The 17,007-nt window shown below is 37.8% G+C and overlaps 1 protein-coding gene across 1 annotated transcript in view; it reads left to right on the plus strand.

Annotated features, from left to right (window-relative positions):
* The window catches only part of HMCN1 (hemicentin 1), a 537,345-nt gene that overhangs the window by 422,386 nt on the left and 97,952 nt on the right, over window positions 1-17,007 (plus strand). Inside the window, exons 69-71 of the mRNA XM_052653879.1 lie at window positions 10,245-10,441; window positions 13,997-14,078; window positions 15,647-15,783. Coding sequence (XP_052509839.1) covers window positions 10,245-10,441; window positions 13,997-14,078; window positions 15,647-15,783 — 416 coding nt within the window. The remainder of the gene's footprint in view (window positions 1-10,244; window positions 10,442-13,996; window positions 14,079-15,646; window positions 15,784-17,007) is intronic.

The following is a 17,007-nucleotide window of genomic DNA, read 5'->3' on the forward strand; positions in this document are numbered from 1 at the left end:
TGAGCCAAGGTGGATGGGTCAGAGCAAAGAGTTTTGACAAAACATGGTCCACTGGAGGTAGAAATGACAACCCACTCCATTATTCTTGCCATTAGAACACAACAAATAGTATGAAAAGCAAAAAGATATGACACCGAAAGATGAGCCACCCCCAAGTAGAAGGTGCCCAGTATGTTAGGCAAAGAGCAGAGGGCAGTTACTAATAGCTCCAGAAAGAATGAAGTGGCTGGGCTAAAGCAGAAACAGTGCTCAGATGTGTACGTGTCTGGTGGTAAAAGTAAAGTCTGATACTGTAAAGAACAATATTGCATAGGAACCTGGAATGTTAGGTCCGTGAATCAATGTAAATCGGATGTGGTCAAGCAGGAGATAGCAAGATTAAACATCAACATCTTAGGAATCAGTGAACTAGACGGACTGGAATGGGTGAATTTAATTCAGATGACCGATATATCTACTACTGTGGGCAAAAATCCCTTTGAAGAAATGGAATAGCTCTCATAGTCAACAAAAGAGTCCAAAATGCAGCACTTGAACTGTGGCTCACATCATGAGCTCCTTATTGCCAAATTCGGGCTTAAATTGAAGAACGTAGAGAAAAACCACTAGGCCACTCAGGTATGATCTAAATCAAATCCCTTAGGATTATACAGTGGAGATGACACATAGATTCAATGGATTGATCTGGTAGATAGAGTGCCTGAAGAACTATGGGCAGAAGTTCATAACATTGTACAGGAAGCAGTGACCAAAACCAGCCCAAAGGAAAAAAAAAAACAAGAATGCAGAGTGGCTGTCTGAGGAGGCTTTACAAATAGTTGAGGAAAAGAAGAAAGGTGAAAGGCAAGGGAGAAAAGAAAAGATGTATACCCAACTGAATGCAGAGTTCCAGAGAATAGCAAGGAAAGATAAGGCCTTCTTAAATAACAGTGCAAAGAACTCTTCAAGAAAATTGGAGATATCAAGGGAACATTTCATGCAAGGATGGGCTCAATAAAGGACAGAAATGGTAAGGACCTAACAGAAGCAGACGAGATTAAGAAGAAGTGGTAGGAATATACAGAAGACCCATACAACAAAGGTCTTAATAACCCTGATAACCATGATGGTGTGGTCAATTACCTAGAGCCAGACATCCTGGAGTATGAAGTCAAGTGACTCTTAGGAAGCATTACTACAAACAAAGCTACTGGAGGTGACGAAATTCCAGGTGAGCTACTCAAAATCCTAAAATCCTAAAGATCATTTTAAAGATGATGCTATTAAAGTCCTACACTCAATATGTAAGCAGATTTGGAAAACTCAGCAGTGGCTACAGGACTGGAAAAGGTTTGTTTTCATTCCAATCCCAAAAAAGGGCATTGCCAAAGAATGTTAAAAATACCATACAATTGCACTCATTTCACAAGATAGCAGAGTGTATGCTCAAAATCCTTCAAGCTAGGCTTTAGCAGTACGTGAACCAAGAGCTTCCAGATGTTTAAGCAGGATTTAGAAAAGATAGAAAAATCAGAGATAAATTGTTAACATTTGTTGGATCATGGAGAAAGCAAGGGAGTTCCGGAAAAAGATTTGCTTCTGCTTCATTGACCACATGAAAGCCTTTGACTGTGTGGATCACAACAAAGTGTGGAAAATTCAAGAGATGGGAATACCAGACCACCGTACCTGTCTCCTAAGAAACCCAAATGCAGGCCAAGAAGCACCAGTTAGAACCTCACATGGAACAACTGACTGGTCAAAATTGGTAAAGGAGTATGACAAGGCTGTTCATTGTCACCCTGTTAATTTAACTTCTATGCAGAGTACATCATGCCAAATGCCAGGCTGGTGAATCACAAGCTGGAATCAACATTGCTGGGAGGAATATCAACAACCTCAGATATGCAGATGATACCACTCTAATGGCTGAAAATGAAGAGGAACTAAAAAGCCTCTTGATAAGGGTGAAACAGGAGAGTGAAAAACCTGGCTTGAAACTCAGCATTAAAAAAAACTAAGATCAAGGCATCGTGTCCCATCACTTCGTGGCAAACAGAAGAGGAAAAAGTGGAAGCAGTGACAGATTGTTTTTCCCCTCAGGCTCCAGAATCACTGTGGATGGTGACTGCAGCCATGAAATTAAAAGAAACTTGCTCCTTGGAAGGGAAGCTATGACAAACAGCATGCTGAGTCACTCAGTCGTGTACAACTGTTTGGAACCCAATGGACAGTAGTCCACCTGGCTCCTCTCTCCCTGGGATTCTCTAGGCAAGAATACAGGAGTTGATTGCCATGTCATCCTCCAGGGGATTTTCCCAACCCAAGGGTTGAACCCACATCTCTTACATCTCCTATAAGGCAGGTGGTTCTTTACCAATGGTGCCACCTGGGAAGCCCTAGACAGAATATTAAAATGCAGAGACATCACTTTGCCAACAGAGTTCTGTATAGTCAAATTTATGGTTTTTCCAGTATTCATGTACGGATGTTAGAGCTGAATCACAAAGAAGACTGAGCACCAGAGAATTGGTGCTTTCAACTCAGGGTGCTGGAGAAGACTCTTGAGAGTCCCTTGGGCTGCAAGGAAATCGAACCAGTCAATCCTAAAGGAAATCAACTCTGAATATTTATTGGAAGAACTGATGCTGAAGCTCCAGTACTTTGGCTGCCTGATACAAAGAGCCAGCTCATTGGAAAAGACTCTGATGCTGGGAAAGATTAAATGCGAAAGGAGAAGGGGGAGGCAGAGGGTGAGATGTTTAGATTGCACCATCAATTCAAAGGACATGAATGTGAGCAAGTGCCAAGAGATAGTGGAGGACATAGGAGCCTGGCACACTGCAGTCCATGGGTTCACAAAAAGTTGGACACTACTTAGTGACTAAACAACAACAGAACGAAAGTCTCTTCTGATGATAGTAATTTAATGGAAAAGCATAATGTTTATGCTGTTGTGTTATTCCACAGTCTTTAAATGATCCAGTGTGTAGATTATAGTTTCATGGTCATTTCAAATGATCTAGTTCTATTTCTTCTTTTGTACATTTATATACATATATATATATATATATGGAAGAAAAATGTTACTGTGGAGATATATACACTTGTATATGGTTTCAAAAAGCCAACCTGGCAAGTTGAATAATTCTTGCTTAGATTTGATTAGGGATTTTTTTTTTTTCACTTAAAATTTGTTTTTTTATTGAGGGCTAGGTGATTAACAATGTTGTGTTAGTTTTTGCTCTATAGCCAAGTGAATCAGTTATACATGTATCCACTCTTTTGGGGGATCTTTTTCCATGTAAGTCATTCCAGAGCATTGAGTAGAGTTCCCTGTGCTATGCAGTAGTTTCTTGTTGCCTACTTATATGTAGTAGTGTGTATATATCAATTCCAATCTCCCAATTCATCTCTCCTCCACCTTTCCTCCCTGGTAACCACAAGTTTGTTTTCTGCATATGTGACTCTATTTCTGTTTTGTAAGTTTATTTGCACCACTCTTTTGGATTTCACATATAAGTTGTATATGATATTTGTCTTTCTCTGTCCGACTTACTTCACTTAGTGTGATAATCTCTAGGGTCACCCATGCTGCTGCAGATGGCATTATTTCACACACAAAAAATATTTTAAATGTGTATTCCACTGTTCGACATGCAAACAAATAGTACAAAGAGAAAACATATGTTTTCCGAGAAAAAAAACATTTTTATTGGGAGACAAAATGAACACGAAAGAAATGAACTATTTCAACGATCCATAATTTTTTGGAATTTTGTTTGTTTTTTCATAATGTTTAAAATAAAATCTCAGGCTCATTAATTTTTTTTTCAACAAAATGTGCCCCACAAGGAAAAATTAAGAATATTGGTGGCCAAATGTTTTCAGGATGTGCTATAAACTTTCTCATAGTACCTATTATTATTTATGTAACCTTAAAAGTCTGTCTCATCCTTAGTTAAACTCTGTGATGAGCAGTACCCTTTTTACATACTGCTGTATTCCCTGGGCTTAGCATGGCATTTGACACATAATATTTATCTGTTGGCTTGAACTGAATAGAGTAGGTATTTATCAGCTTGACTAAAGTGAGTTTTAACTGTAGCAGGAAACAGAACAGTATCAAATAAACAAACAGAAATATGGTGGTATAGATGAGTGTTCCACAGAATGAAAGGTGATAAGAGGCAGTACTCCACAATATTTAGAGACAGAAGGCAGAAGAAAGTGTGTGTTAGTGAAGAAGGGTGGAATAACATATTCCTATATAGCAATTCACAGAATATGAGGAATACCAGGAAATGACATAAATATCTTGTACATTAATTATTCACATAGTATTAATTATTGACTGTTTATTATGTGCCCAGCATGTTTCTAGTATCATGTAGCACATTATCATTGAACACCTACTATGTGCCATATGGTATGAAATAATACTTGAATGCATCATTGAATAAACAGGATGTGGTCTCAGCCCTCAACTTCCTGCATCAGCGGAAAACACAGATATAGAACAAGTGATGACTTTTGAGTGTGATAGGAATGATACGGTGGAAATTCTGTGGGATGGGAAGGTTCAGAGAAGATCCCCTCAAGGAGACATCTAAGCCTTAAAAAGTCAAACTGTCCTGATGAGTGAGGAGAGGCATCCATTTTTCACCTAGGAGTGATAAAGCTTGAGTTTTCTGTTGGTGCTCACTGAAGTTGAGCACGACAGGAAATATACCTGGACAGAAGCCATACTGTGAAGGGACTCTGAAAATCTGGACCTCATTAGGAAGGCAGAAGCAGGAATATGTTACAATCAGATTTCATTTCCAAAAAAATCCCTCTGATGACATAGTGAAAAATGACTTGAAGAGTCTGTTATACAGGCCTGGAAATACAGGGGCTTGGTGCAGCATGTGGCAGCAGAGACAGAGAGAAGGAATACTTCTCCAGGAATTCAAGAACCCAGGAGCAGAATCGCAGCCCGGTGCTTTTATGGTTGTAGAAAACAAAAAGGAAAGTAACAATAATGCTGTTAGAGTCATATGTCAATACAAAGAACAACCTGCCCTCCTGCAAGATGTATAAGGATATTAAAACAGGTTTGAAAACCGCTCAACAGAAAGATGAGCAGCTGTAGCATTTCAGCATCTGTTGCAGGCTAGTTCCATTAAAACCTGCAAAACTTCAATCTGTACTCCACTAGGAATGTGAATGTAAATATCCTAATTTGGGGAACTGCTAGTCCCAACTTAACTCCATCCATCTGGTGGGAGGTCTCACGGTGTGTTAGCAGTTCTGAAAAGTCTGCTGTGGCTAAAATACTAAAAACAAGGGAGAAGATCATGCAGAATAAAGCTGGGGTTGAGGGTGGAGGGAATTGACAGGGTTCAAACCGTGAAGGGATTGTTGACCACATTAAGAATCTGGGGTTTTGTCCTAGAACGACGGGAAAGCTTTAAAAGTTCTAATAAGGGGAATGCCATGAGTAGAGTTGCAGCTTGAGAATATCACTGACTGCAAAGTGGAGAGCGGGCTGGAGCAGGACAAACGTGGACTCTGAGAGACTGTATTATTAGGAATGGTGTTTAACTGTGATTAACAGAGTCTAAACATGCTGACTTAAAGAAAGAACTTTTGTTTTTCTCACTGAACGAGATGTCTGGAGCTGGGCACTACTTGCATTCACTCAGCAGTTCAAATCTTTACATTTCTCTTGGCCCCTGGCCTCAACATCTGGTCAGTCTGTGATCGTGCATCATCAGCTCACCCCCAGCATCACTAGTTGCAACACTAGAGCAAGAAAAATAGGGAAGGCAAAAAATTGTCCCTCTCAGGATTTTCTTAGAATTCCCACAAAACTACTTCCATTTACATCTCCTTGGTTAGATTCTTCACATGCCACTCCATCTACTACCAACTAAAGACTAGAAAATGTGATTTTTAACACAATGACAGCCCTCACAAGATTGAGTTCTGTTAACATAAAAGAAACAGGTAAATGATACTCGGTAAGCACCTATAGCCAAGATATATTAGTCCAAATAAATGGCATTGTAACTCAGATTAGTGATGGAGGTGAGAAGGAAAGATGTACTCAAAAGATAACTTCAGGTAGAAGTATTAAGACTTGCATATGGGTTTGGATGTAGGGAAGTGATGAAGATGAAGATATTAAGGATGACACCCAGTTTCTGGCTTAGGTGACTGAACAATTGGCAGTTTCATCACATAAATGCAGGGAATGCTGGAAATGAACCAGATTTTGAGGAATAAGGTCACAGGTTCAATCTCAGTATATGTTGAGTTGGAAATTGTTTTCAAAGAACCCACTGAAGATTCTTATCTCGTAACTGGGTATATGGCTCTGGAGCCCAGAAAAGAGATCTAGGCTAGAAATGTAAGTTTTGGAGTCATCAGAGTAGGGACAACTCCTGTCCTGCCCAAAGTGTATTGACTTCTCTTGTGGCTCAGCTGGTAAAGAATCTGCCTGCAATGTGGGAGACCCGGGTTTGATCCCTGGGTTGGGAAGATCCCCTGGAGAAGGGAAAGGCTACCTACTCCAGTATTCTGGCCTGGGACAATAGTTAAGAAACTCTGCGTTCTTAATTATAATATATTACCTTTTTCCAGAAAGGTAAACAAGGACCATAGGTACAAATTTTAGGAGGCAGTATTTTTAAATTTATTTTTAATTGGAGTATAATTGCTTTACAATGTTGTGTTGGTTTCTGCCATATATCAACATGAATGAGCCATAAGTACACAAATGTCCTCTCCCCTCGAAGGTCCTTCCCACCTCCCACCCCACCCCTCCCCTCTAGGTTGTCACAGACCACCAGGTTGAGCTCCCTCTGTTATATAGCAGCCTCTCATTAGCTAGCTATTTTATATGTGGTAATGTATATATTTCAGTGCTACTGTCTCAGTTTGTCCCAGCCTCTCCAACCCCTGCTGTGTTCATAAGTCTGTTCTCTATGTCTGAATCTCTATTCCTGCCCTTCAGACAGGTTCATCAATACCGTTTTTCTAGATTCCATATATATGTGTTAATATGATATGTGGTTTTCTCTTTCTTGTTTACTTAACTCTGTATAACAGACTCTAGGCTCACCCACCTCACTAGGGCTGACTCAAATCCATTGCGTTTTATTGCTAAGTAACATTCTATCATGTGTATACATCTGCACCTATATCTATATATCAGTTCAGTTCAGCCACTCAGTCGTGTCCAACTCTTTGCGACCCCGTGGACTGCAGCACGCCAGGCTTCCCTGTCCATCACCAACTCCCAGAGCTTGCACAAACTCATGTCCATCGAGTCAGTGATGTCATCCAACCATCTCATCTTCTGTCATCCCCTTCTCCCGCCTTCAATCTTTCCCGTCATCAGTCTTTTTTAGTGAGTCAGTTCTTTGCATTACATGGCCAAAGTATTGGAGTTTCCATTTCAGCATCAGTCCTTCCAGTGAATATTCGGGACTGATTTCCTTTAGGATAGACTCGTTGGATCTCCTTGCCATCCAAGGGACTCTCAAGAGTCTTCTCCCAATACCACAGTTCAAAAGCATAATTTCTTCACCACTCAGCTTTCTTCATAGTCCAACTCTCACATCCATACATGACTGCTGGAAAAACCATAGCTTTTACTAGATGGATCTTTATCAGCAAAGTAGTGTCTCTGCTTTTCAGTATGCTGTATAGGTTGGTCAGTTTTCTTCCAAGGAGCAAGTGTCTTTTAATTTCATGGCTGCAGTTCGTATCTGCAGTGATTTTGGAGCCCAAGAAAAGAAAGTCTGTCACTGTTTCCATTGTTTCCCCATCTATTTGCCATGAGTGATGGGACCAGATGCCATGATCTTCGTTTTCTGAATGTTGAGTTTTAAGCCAGCTTTTTCACTCTTCTCTTTCACTTTCATCAACAGACTCTTTAGTTCCTCTTCACTTTCTGCCCTAAGGGTGGTGTCATCTGCATATCTGAGGTTATTAATATTTCTCCCGGCAATCTTCATTCCAGCTTGTGCTTCATCTGGCCTGGCATTTCTCATGATGTACTCTGCATATAAGTTAAATAAGCAGAGTGACAATATACAGCCTTGACGTACTCCTTTCCCAATTTGGAACCAATCTGTTGTTCCATGCCTGGTTCTAACTGGTGCTTCCTAACCTACATATAGATTTCTCAGGAGGTAGGTCAGGTAGTCTGGTATTCCCATCTCTTGAATTTTCCACAGCTTGTTGTGATCTACATAGTCAAAGGCTTTGGCATAATCAATAAAGCAGAAGTAGATGTTTTTCTAGAACTCTCTTGCTTTTTCGGTGATCCAACACATGTTGGCAATTTGATCTCTGGTTCCTCTGTCTTTCCTAAATCCAGCTTGAACATCTGGAATTTCACGGTTCATGTACTATTAAAGCCTGGCTTGGAGAATTTTGAGTATTACTCTGCTAGCACGTGAGATGAGAGCAACCATGCAGTAGTTTGAGCAGTCTTTGGGATTGCCTTCCTTGGGATTGGAATGAAAGCTGACCTTATCCAGTCCTGTGGCCACTGCTGAGTTTTCCAAATTTGCTGGCATATTGAGTGCAGCACTTTAACAGCATCATCTTTTAGGATTTTAAGTAGTTCAAATGGAATTCCATCATATATACCACAACTTCTTTATCCATTTATCTGTCAACAGACATCTAGGTTGCTTCCTTATCCTGGCTATTATAAATAGTGTTGTAATGAACATTGGGGTACATGTCTTTTTCAATTGTATATGCCCAGTAGTAGGATTGCTTTTTCAATTATGTGTCTTTTTCAATTATGATTTTTCTCGGGGTATATGCCCAGTAGTGGGATTGCTGGGTCATATGGTAGTTATATTCCTAGTTTTTTAAGAAATCTAGGAGGCAGTTTTTAATAATAACACCAACAGATAGAGTATACTTAGTAGTAGTTATAACTTTCTTAAGAAAGTTTTTATTATGTTAATAAACCTTTAATTATAAAACAGTTCAGAAACACAAAAGAAATATACTTTTAGATTATCTCATTAAATCTTGAATCTTCACAATTCTCTTAGTTAAATAATAGTGTGTTTTTTTTTTTTTAAGATTTGTTCAAATTCACTAACCTAATAATTGTTGGAGCCAGAAATCAAAATCAGGCTGTTTTGATTCCAGATTCTCTGTCTCCTACTGTGAACCTCTGTTCTAAACTATGTGCCTGATTTAAAACACACACACATGTGCACACACGCACACAGCTAATCCTTGGAGCTGTCCAACAGCTATTTTTGCTGCCTTGTGAAATAGTAAGCTGGAAAGTTTCATAGAAAATTTGAATGATTAGTGTAAGGGAAATCTGTTTTAAAGTGATTCTTAAACTTAGGAATAGTTGGACTAAGAAACTTTAATGTTTCCTCCAAGTGTTTAGATTCTTTAACATCCTCTTGAGAAAGGTAATTTAGAAGTATAAATAACAAAAGAGGAAATTATTTCTGCCCAGACATAACAAATGTGTTTTATGCAGAAATAGTCTCCGAATGTAACTGTTTTTCTTCTGCTTAGTCATTGTTTCCTCTTAAAGTTCTGCATGGAAAAGATAATTGTAGAATTTCATAGCATTGGCTTATTGCTTTTGCAGAAACAATAGATATTTTAAAGGTGCAAAAACACACTACTTTATTTAAGTAACTCTTTAAAAAATAGTACAAGATGGGTTTAGTTTTTATCATTTTCAAATCTTCACAGTTAAGTAAGACTGCTCTAATTATCTGAATCTCAATTGCTGAGCTTTAATTACCTTTGGTGGCTTGCCGTTTACTTCATGATCTATTATAAGAATGATCTGTCTCTTTTAAAATAGTGCCAGTGAAAAGATAATGCACAAAGACTTTACATAGTGCTGACACTTAATAAATTGTTCCTCAATAAACTACAATAATGGAGAAGGAAATGGCATCCCACTCCAATATTCCTGCCTGGAAAATCCCATGGACAGAGGAGCCTGGTGGGTTCCAGTCCATGGGGTCACGAAGAGTCAGACCCGACTGAGCAACTAACACTAAACGACAATAAAATAAAATAGTGCCAATGACTAATAACATCTCATTAATAATACCGAAATGATAATAAGGAATTGTCATTTTGGTATTCTTGTCCAAATCAATGTGTATTGTACAAAGATAAATTTGAGCTGAATTTTTAAAGTTTTTCTAAATTGCAGTATCTTTTCAAACAGCAAGTTTATTTTGTTGTTGTCTTTAATTCCTTTTAAATAGAACCACCTCATATCAATGGATCTGAAGAACCCATAGAGATGTCAGTAATTGTTAATAATCCTCTTGAACTTACCTGCATGGCTTCTGGAATCCCAGCTCCTAAGATTACCTGGATGAAAGATGGTCGACCCCTTCCACAGATGGATCAGATGCAGACTCTTGGAGGAGGAGAGGTTCTTCGAATATCTAGTACTCAGGTTAGTGCAAGATTCACATGATTATTTTGTCCTAGGTTAAACTTCTTACTTGCTAATCTCTGGGGAGTGTTGGAGAAATTGTCTTAGAGTCTGAATATATCTCAGATCTCTGTGACTTTAGCAAGGGTAGATTTGTTCTATGACATGCATGATTGAATAGACACTTACAAGGTAACATGACTAAAACAAAGAAGTGAAATTATCAGATTAAGTATAGAAGAAAGCAAGATACCTTCATATATATATTTTTTCAAGTTTTCACAATGCCATAAGTGATAGTGTATTTCCTGAAGCTCTTGGTTTGTGCCATATAGCCCTTTATAGCGGAGAAGGCAATGGCACCCCACTCCAGTACTCTTGCCTGAAAAATCACATGGACAGAGGAGCCTGGTAGGCTGCAGTCCATGAGGTCGCTAAGAGTCAGACACAACTGAGCGACTTCACTTTCACTTTTCACTTTCATGCATTGGAGAAGGAAATGGCAACCCACTCCAGTGTTCTTGCCTGGAGAATCCCAGGGACAGGGGAGCCTGGTGGGCTACCGTCTATGGGGTCGCACAGAGTCGGACATGACTGAAGCAGCTTAGCAGCAGCAGCCCTTTATAGAATGGCAAAAAGCAGTCAAACATATGTGTATAAGAGGCTTCAAAGGGCACTTTTGATCTTCAGAATGAACTCACAAACATGAAAATCTGAAGAGGTGGAATTTTTCCAAAAATGGTCAATTCAATAAAATTGACTGTTCTTTTAGTTTATGTTTAAGGAAATTAATCTAAAATGTAAATATATTAAAGAGAAGTATGTCTTGGGTGTCTTGTAACAATATACTCTTTTGAAAACAGAGGCAAACCTTATGTTACAAATATTATCCGTATGTTCCCTAATGCCTTCCTCTGTTAACTGAGGATCAAAATAGGAACAATACAGAACTTATGTTCTTGGGGCCTTAGAGATAATGTAAAGTGATGTGCTTAGACTGATGCCACAGGTATGCAGAGATGCTAAAATTGAGTTTGAATGATTATTGTTACTGCTGCTTTTGTTGTTATTATAATCATCATCCTTTAAAGGTAGAATAACACATTACTTACTCATATTTCATGTACATTTTCACTGAGGAAATGGAAAAGAAAGGGAGCTAGAAAAGAGAGCTGAGGGTTATGAATTGCATCAGTCTTATGTTGGGCTATGAGCTCTATCACACCCATGACCACCATGACAACTGGGTAAGGCAATGTCTTTATCCCCTTTCTACAAATCCAGAAAAAGATGAAGTATTCACTTGTCCAGTACTTATCACTGGCTCAGTGATGGAATTGGTCTCAATCCTGGGTCTGGTTCAACAGCGTAGCCAGTGGAAGTCGGCCCAGTTTCTTGTTTCTAACGTTAAAGAGAACATACTTTGCATTTCCCTCTTCTCTCCATCAAGCATTTTAGTAACCCAGAAAAAACTCAGGTCACACTATCAAACCACTTGCTAAATCAGAATACTTGAATGCTATAATTTCAGCTGACCAAAAGGGAAGCCAAAGAATTTTGTAACTTAAGGAATAGCATGGAGACAGTGAAGTGTACACTAAAACCGTAACTATAAAGGAATCATGGTAACTAAAGCTCTGAAAGGAAATAAGGCCACATTACATTAGGTCTTAAATGTGAAAATGAAGAGTTATGTTAAGACAGAGTTTCCATCAAGAGTTAAATGGTGACCCACATAGTCTAGCTATTGTGAAGAACACAAATATAATACATAAGACATTTCTCAGCCTTCAAAAAGTTTTCAGTTGTCTAAGAAAAATAAAACTGCATGCATGATGAAATTAGGAAAAGAAACAATAGCAAACCATTAAAACATTATAGAATTAAAACATTAAATATTATCAAGTCCCGAGACTGCTCGTGGTTCCTCTGCTCCTCTGTGTTTTCTTTTATCTCTGTCAGAGCCCTTATTACTAAATTATATCTTAGTTACCTGAACTTTGTCTTTTTGTGTATGTATCTATTGCACATAATTATGCCTGGTACATAATGGATATTTTGCAAATTCCAAATTGTGTGGTGAAAGATGAGAGTTTGCTAAGACATTTTCCATCAAACTCTCCTTCTGTGACAAAACAGGTTGGAAAAACTGTACCTTTCTCTCCTTTGTGAGCCATAATGCATGTCTGCAAAGTCTTTCTCTAAAAAGCCTGATTAATTATAATTTTTCAAACACCCTATTAAGAGAACACACATTAGGAAATGTAGCTACTGATAGTAATTATCAATATTCAGAAGGGTGTAAGTTGTCAGGAAATGGTTCTGGGAGGAGGTAAGATCTAAGAACAATCATGAGTGATGGTGCAGGTTTGGCTGAGTCAGGACAAGTGGAGGGGACCATATAACTGGGGAATAGACTGTATTGGTGGAGGAGAGCTGACTTTTAGAGGTTTTCAAGATATGATGAGCAACTTTGAAATTATTCTCCAGGCAGTAGTACATCCCTTTCAATTCTTAACTGAAGGACGATGTGACTGTCACTCTTCTAAAGTTAGAGTTAGTAATTTTCCAGACATACTAGTCTTAACATCCTAATCTAAAATTTTTTCAGTGGAGTCTGTGCACTCCACTGAAAAAAAAAAGTTTTTCAATAACCCATAAAGTCAGTTTTGAAGTAAGAATTTTAAAATTCTCAGTATTCTAGGAATATTCAAGTAATAAATGAAAACAGGATTTTCTACTTTTTCAAAATACATTTTTCACAGTAGTAAGATCATCTGTTTTTCAGTGTATACTTTTCACTTATTTAAGCATGGGCTGTGTTTACACAGTGTCAAATATGAATAAAGTCTAACACTTCAGTGGAAACTCTGCATGGGCATTTTTAAAGAAATGTTTCTGGTTTTAGTCAGAAAATAGATTTTTCTGTCAGCCTGACTTATTTACAGCCAAATTACATAACATGGCTATATTGTTTCTCTGTGTATATCAAGGAATATTAAAAATATGGTATTAATGTTCTTTATTAAAATAACCTGATTTTTATTTACTACTTTGGTTGGTTGGTTGGTTGATTAATGTGTTTTACTTGCTTCAGGAAGTCTCCAATAGAATTTTGCAATCTGCAATGTAAATTCATAAATACTTCCTTCTTCAAAAAATACTGAGTAGTATTTGTGTCATATGTGGTGCTGTGTCCTGTATGTATCTGCCTTCTCTGACATCATTAACATACATAACGTGCAAATATTCTGAAATCAAACACTGAAACTCTCTTTTTGTTTCCTTTTTTATTTTTTACCAAAAAAAGAGAGATTTTATTGGGAACAGGTGCCCTGAAACCCCCTTAAATCTATGTCAAATACATAGATTTACATGTAGCAGAGATGCTGAGCCATGCTCAGTATCAGAGTGCTAAATACAAATGTTAAGACATTAATTAAATGTTAATTATTATGCTATATTAATGATACCTTGCTTTGTGTGAGTCCTTTACATTTGTTCTAATAGATATTTATTCTCATCATCAAAACCAGTATGTTAACCTTGTGCAATTCACTTATTTGAATTTTATAGGTGGAAGATACAGGAAGATACACATGTCTGGCATCCAGTCCTGCAGGAGATGATGATAAAGAGTATTTAGTGAGAGTGCATGGTAACGCTGGCAAAATGTCCTGCAGTCCATCATACACTTATACCTAATTAAAAGGCATAATTTATGGAACATAGGGCAGCTATCCAACACATCATAAAACTATGTTTATATATTAGGAAATATGTATTTTGAAATTTTGATTTTTATATTTGACCGATCATGTGCTCATGGGAGTAGTTTAATGGATTTTTGAGTTATATGTTCTGTTCTTGCACAAATAATTCATATTCACTGATTTTAAATCAGAATATAAATTAGAGTAAAAATGAACATAAAAAGTATTCATAATCTCATCACACAAGAATTAAGACCTTTCTACATATAAATATTGTCACAGAAATGTGATCATGTGGCATATAGTATTTAACTCTTTATTTCAGTGGCATGTTGAACATGTTTTCATGTCAAAAAATATATATTTTTATAACATTACTTTTTAGCGATTGCATGATTTCCAATTTTATGAACATGCCATTACTTATTTAATACATTCCTTATTTTTGGCTGTTTCTGTATTTTCACCAACATAAGCAGCACTATTATAGACATTCTTGTATAAGTGTGTTGGCCTATTTTTAATTATTATGTTTTAATAAATTTCTATAAGTCCACTTTCTTGATTATATGCAACTATATGCATATGCACGTACATACACACACACACATTCAAGACCAAATTACCTTCTAGAAAGTAGGGCCAATTAGACTGTGGCTGGTCCTACTTTGACACAGAGCTGGAAATTACTGTTCAAAGAGAGGAACATTTAAAGAACTTAACAGATCTTTATCTCCTCATAGCCTAAATCACTAAGCAATCCAAACTGTAGGCCTGGTGTAATGTAGGAGTGTTCTCCTGCCCCCACCAGCCCTATACACAAATTAGACCAACTGACATGTAAGTTGCGTATACAGCAGTCACATAAAAAATATACACTTTTAAAATTGTGGTATAGTTGATTTACAATTTTATATTAGTTTCAGGTATATACCATAGTGATTGAAAATTTTTAGAAAGTATACTCCACTTAAAGTCATTATGAAATATTGACTGTATTCCCTTTACTTTATATCCTTGTAGCTTATTTATTTTATATATAGTAGTATATACCTCTTAATTCCTTACCCCTTTTTTGCCCCCCTTTCTGCATATTAAGAAGAATCTATATATTTCTGTTTGTTATGATGAACAGAACCTAATTTAAAAGTTTTAAAATATGTTCAGAGAAAATTATTACCAAGTGTAGACCTGGACACACACACAAAAAAGTCCCTTCTTTGGGCCTTAGTTTCTTTACCTATTAAATGGTGATAAAATGTGGTTATATTACTTATCCTGTCATTCACGGGGCTATCAGAAGAATTTCATTACTTAAGGTGCTTAAGTACTGAGTACAATTTAAAAAGTTCACTATTTGTTATCAGGGTACTATAAATTGAATGAGTAGCATTTTAAGTATATGCTGCTGCTTTCATACAGCAGAAACAACACTGTTGAACACCTAAGATAATCCAGAGCATTTTATATCTCATTTATTAAAAGCCTTTGGTGTATTTGTTTTCCCATCCAGTACCCCCTAATATTGCTGGAACTGGTGAGCCCCAGGATTTCACTGTGTTACGGAACAGACAAGTGACATTGGAATGCAAATCAGATGCAGTGCCTCCACCTGTAATCACTTGGCTTAAAAATGGAGAACGGTTACAGGTAAGTTTTGCCAAGTTCCACAGATTCATTTTGAGAAAAAAAAAAATCAGCTATAGAGTCCTTCAACATCAGGTTACTAGTTATTCAGCATTGCAGGGCTGGGCACAGAGTCCTTTTGTCAGCCTTCTTTACTCAGCCTTTGCTGGTGTAGGTAGTAGCTAGTTAGGAGTCAAAAGACAGGTATTTTGATTCACATACTCTGTAAATTGGCCTAAGTATGTATCCCCTGGAGCTGGTGAAATAAACTTGGATTGAAACACTCATGTCTTTTCTTGAAAGAAAAGAAGCCGTCAAAGTCTCAAAAGAACTGACTTTTCTTGCCAAGTCCCTGGGCAAACCTGTTACTGACTTTCCTTAATCTAAACTTGGACCTCAGGAGTGACCCCAAGGATCTGTGAATCAGTTCAGTTCAGTCACTCAGTCGTGTCCGACTCTTTGTGACCCATAGACTACAGCACGATAGGCCTCCCTGTCCATCACAAACTCCAGGAGCTACTCAAACTCATGTCCATCGAGTCGGTGATGCCATCCAACCGTCTCATCCTTTGTCATCCCCTTCTCCTCCCGCCTTCAATCTTTCCCATACCAGGAGTCTAGACTGAAATCTTTGGAAATACAGTTACTGGCTCTGTGAGGCGCCCATGCTCTGGTGATACCTGTCTGCTCTCATAGAGTATCAGAGCCTAGAATCCTAAGTAGCCTTTTAGGATTGGCTCTAAGCCTTGACTTTGAATGTTCAGATTGTCTTTATCCTAGTAGTTACTTATCCTTCTTTTTCCTCATCCTCTTAGTATAACCAATTGTGATACACTGAGTCTAAATAAAAGGAAATTATGTCCCTAATACCTAAGACAGAGAGACTTTAGCCATCATCAAATCACACAAACACTAACCACAGAGAGACTGGATTCTGAGAGTTACTAACGTGTTTAATTATCATGTGTATCACTTAACAGCCCCATGCCTCAGTTTCTCTGTTTATTGTGTGCCTGCTATAATGCTATGCATTGTGATTGCTCCTGACAATAATCCTGATCCATAAGGAGCTCATAGACTATCTGAAAATATACAGAAGTACATCACAGATAAGAAAATTGATACTGCTGATAAATTTTATCTTAGAGGGATATACAGAGGAGAAACAGTGAAAAGAAGCAAGTAACCCAGACTTAAGGGTAAAGAATAGCCCAGGGGAGCCTCTTGGAAAGGGTGAGTTCAGTTTAA

This window comes from Budorcas taxicolor, chromosome 16 (genome assembly GCF_023091745.1).
Source record: "Budorcas taxicolor isolate Tak-1 chromosome 16, Takin1.1, whole genome shotgun sequence".
Lineage (NCBI taxonomy): Eukaryota > Metazoa > Chordata > Mammalia > Artiodactyla > Bovidae > Budorcas > Budorcas taxicolor.